Source organism: Meleagris gallopavo, chromosome Z (assembly GCF_000146605.3).
Source record: "Meleagris gallopavo isolate NT-WF06-2002-E0010 breed Aviagen turkey brand Nicholas breeding stock chromosome Z, Turkey_5.1, whole genome shotgun sequence".
NCBI lineage: Eukaryota > Metazoa > Chordata > Aves > Galliformes > Phasianidae > Meleagris > Meleagris gallopavo.
In genome coordinates, this window is record NC_015041.2 from 31550278 (window position 1) to 31554376 (window position 4099).

Here is a 4099-nt window from a genome sequence, read left to right on the forward strand (position 1 = left end):
TTTAAAAAAAAAAAAAATCTTATTATCTCATGTCATTCTTAAAATATTACTTACCTTAATTTTACTCACTTGTCCTGCAGTTTGCATATTAAAGCGTTCTGCATCTGTAAGTACATACAACCTGACAATTTTTCTGCCTTAAGGCAGCCAGGTGATAATGCAGCAGCATTCATTGCCAGACCACAGCTGTCCAAACAGAGAATAGTCTCTGAGAAGTTAGTACTTTGCTCATCAGCAGTGAATTGATTGTGAATGCCCTGTCTATAACAGTGGTTCACAACACAGATTAAAGTTTGCAGCACTTAAAAACCTTTCTTTAAGGTTCAAAGTCTAACGCTAGAAGTCGTAACTAAAGTGTTGATTTGAATCTACGGGTTTTCATTTTCTAAGATAAGCTTTTTGAATGCCTTCTGAGCTTCACTGTTGTTGTTCACAGCCAAGATTAGATTGTTACTGAAATAGTTATTTGAAGGTTAGTTAGATGCTTGTATTGAAAAAATACAGTTTGGAAGGGACTTTAAAAATCTGATTAATAAATGCAGACTTGTATCTTCTTTATACTTTTATCAGGTTCTAGAGTGGGATCAGTCCAGTTGTCTTTGGTGTGCTTTTGTGTCCTTTTTCACATTTGATACATTAGCTGGGATACGTTTGATTTGCTGCAAGATTTTGTTCAGCAAAATACACTATTGAGTAAATACTGTTAATAAGTTGTTCAGCAGAGAACAGCTTCTCTTCATCTGTGACTCAATAGAGGTACTAAGGAGTAATCAACTGTTTATATTATTTAACAGCTGCTTGTGTGGAAGGTATTGTAGAAAATGAACTTGCTAATATTGTCATGTTTTTTGTGAAATAGAATGATAGAGAACATCAGTTGTGCCTGAAGGGTTTCGGATAGCTATGTTTTTCAACTGAGAGGATATCCTGTGGAAAGTAGCAGGACTTTTACAAAAGACATGCAAAAACTGCACTTTTCCCCTGATCTGCCTCAGGTATTTCTGTCAGGTGAAAGAAAATTAGGAGCTGCTGAGTGCTCTCAGTTTGGATTATCTTCTGTGATGCCTGGAGTGTTCAGCATTTTGCATAAACAAGTGGTTGGATTTTGGTAATGTAAGCGCCATGCAACGTCTGCAAGACTGTAGAGTTGGTTCTTGTACAGAGAAGTACCTGGTGGTTTTGATTAGAGGATCACTCTTGTACTGTGCTTCAGCTTCTTCAGGGGAATAAATATGTTACCAATTTATAATTCTGTAAGAAAGCAAATAAACACAACTTCTAACTTTGCTTCTTTTGTTTGTTTCTTTTTACAGTAATGAAAAAAAAACGAGAAGAATGAAAACCGAGATAGAGAAGTGACCATGGTTAACGAAGAGCACTTTCTGCACTCCTGATTTGTTGAGCCTTGTAGACAGAGTAATAATCAGTTGAACTTGTTCTAAGAATTGTGAGGATCTTTGAATTATAGAAAGGATGGATAGACTTGGTGAAAGTGACATGAAACATTCCACACTCTACTATCATCTGCTCTTGCTTGCTGAACTGTGAAGACCTGTGTGTTTGAGCTGCTTTCTACTATCTTGCCAATCAACTTTTTTGGACTTGAAAGTAATATTTTCTTATTGGCTCTCTAGTGATTTCATTTGCATGCATCTTATAATTATGCAAACAAAATATATTATCTGCTTTACCTATTTAAAAATAAGCACAGTGGTGAATAAAATTAATTTTTGCATATTTTCACCCTTCCGTTCTAATCGCTTAGATCCACAGAAGTGGAAATTGGAATTGATAGGAGGGTTAGGGTAAGCCTCTGCACATGGGATATGAAAATAAGCCTTTAAAGACATTTTCACTGTTGGTGAAAAGAAAAAACGTTATTTATAACAAGGCCTTATGTTGTGTATATATATTGTCTTTGAAATATTTTTGATTTTAGTTTATTTCTTGTAAAAGAGAAATTATATAATTTATTTAGTAAATACTACTGTAAACTATAGTTTTATTGATGAATAAAGTATTTTCTTCTCAAGACTATCTCAGCTGTCAGTGTGCTCCTGTTCTGATATGTATCGTGGACTGAGAGGCATCACAAGAGATACATCAGCCAGTCTGTAAGATGGCATCTGAATTTACCTTCTGCCAGCTCTTTAATAAAGGGGGAAATCTTAAAGTTGCACAGCAGAGGGAAAGGAAAAAGCAAAGGGCATAACAGTGCCCGAAGTGCTTCATAACAGCGTGTCAGGTTTTTCTCTATGAGCAATTTTTTCAAAACAAATTCAGATACTATTCTGGTTCCCTTCATTTCCCTAGCAGCTGAGAGGCAATCACAAGCTCCACTAAAGACTTCCTACCTTGATACAAGCAAGTGTTTAAAAGCAAGCAAACAAAAAGGAAAAGCTACGTAGCTGTCGCTTTGAAAATTTATGGAAGTTACAGGTAATAGCAGCTATTCTAGGAGTAAGTGCAGGTAAACCTGCTGCACTGCCAAGCCAGAATTTGACACTTTAATTCCTAAAGTTCTGCTTTGTAGCCCTGAAGAATTTTGCATTGGTACATTTTACACTGATCTAATCCAGTAACATTAACAAGAAGGAGGTTATTTTGCCTTATCATGCACAGAATAGAGAAATGTAACAATAGACTGATTTCTTAGAGCCTCTTTATTAACCTAGAGTCTGTTTCATGATTACCCCTTTTTCATGCTTTAAAATTGGATTGCTCAGTCGCAGCAAGATAATGATCTTGTGTCATTCCTCACAGAAATGCTAGAGACAAATCTGCATACCCTAAAGGCAAAAGAATTTGTAGATTAGAAGTGTCTGCTCAATCATGCATAGTGTGTAGTATATTTAAAGTGTGGCCATATGCAAAATACATAGTTATCATCAGTTTTACTGGGAGTAAAATAAAAAAAGTTTTTAGCACTAGGTTAACTTCCAGAAGGTAAATATTTTTCATGTTTTCCCCAACGTTTCCAGTAGGGCATAGTGTCCAAATCATCTGTCTGTGGGAAGACTCCAGAGGATACCAAGTTTAATGCAGCCATTCTGTCTGAAACCACAATGCCTATAATAAATGATTCAGAGAATGAACCACCCTTAGTGTACAGTGTCTTTAGCAGTTTCTTACAAATGAAAACAGTCATGGAATACTTGAAAAGGAAATCCTTACAGACTATGGAGCATAATGAGAAACCTTCACCAAAGCACACACTTGCAGCTCTTTCTTTTTTGGGGCTTTTGTTTTGTTCTGCAACTGCGTGACACCGCTGAGAGTGACGAGAGATAATAGCTGAGCAACATTCATGGTCAATAACTTGGATACCATTTCTTCAGTATGTGAAATGGTACACATTGTTGAAGGTTACAAAAGGTTTTTAAGATGTGTACTTTTCATGCCTGATTGTTTGGTTTCTCTTAAATTTGCATTGGTGGTACTTCAATGAAAATTGAAGGACTTGGAAACTTAGTTATCTATGAAGACAACAAGGTAATATATGTGTCAAATAAAAACAAAATACACACAAAAGGCATGGGTAGCATCAACTTCCCAGGGTATTATAGTGATATATTGGTCTATTTCTCTGAGTCTAAACAGATGGAGCTCATTACAGGGAGCAAAACGTTAACATTTAGGTCACTAATGTAGGCAGTCAGATCTGTGGATCTGTGAGTTCTGGTATCTGCATACTCTGGCCCTGCACACTGCCCAGGAGAAAAAAAAAAGCACAGGTTGATGCTTGCTTGGTGATACAGAAGGAATAACTTCAAGGAACAAGAGAGCACCTCTTGATGTACCACTCCAGCAGGGGAATGCAGCGAGCACGCACACCCACACAGCCCCGTCTCCTGGAAAGATCTGAATTTTTTTTGTTCCCACACAACATGCGCTCTTTTATAAACTTTCACATCAGAATTAACTCATTTATCTCTCGCCTTTCCAGCGACGCTTACGCTCCCTCCGCGTCACCTTTATCTTTTCCGTTTATCCCCCTCAGAGCGCCGCGCAGCAGCGCACCGTCAGTGACCGCCACACACCTGACGCTTGGGGGCGCTCCGCAGCTCAGACTGCAGCTCGGACCCGCGCCGGGGGCGCG

General features: G+C 37.9%; 1 protein-coding gene across 1 annotated transcript in view; it reads left to right on the plus strand.

The window, feature by feature from the left end:
• PIP5K1B (phosphatidylinositol-4-phosphate 5-kinase type 1 beta) overlaps positions 1-1735 on the plus strand; it is a 97636-nt gene extending 95901 nt beyond the window's left edge. Inside the window, 1 exon segment of the mRNA XM_010725716.3 lies at positions 1314-1735. Coding sequence (XP_010724018.1) covers positions 1314-1316 — 3 coding nt within the window. The 3' untranslated portion in view covers positions 1317-1735.
• Positions 1736-4099: the final 2364 nt, after the last annotated feature.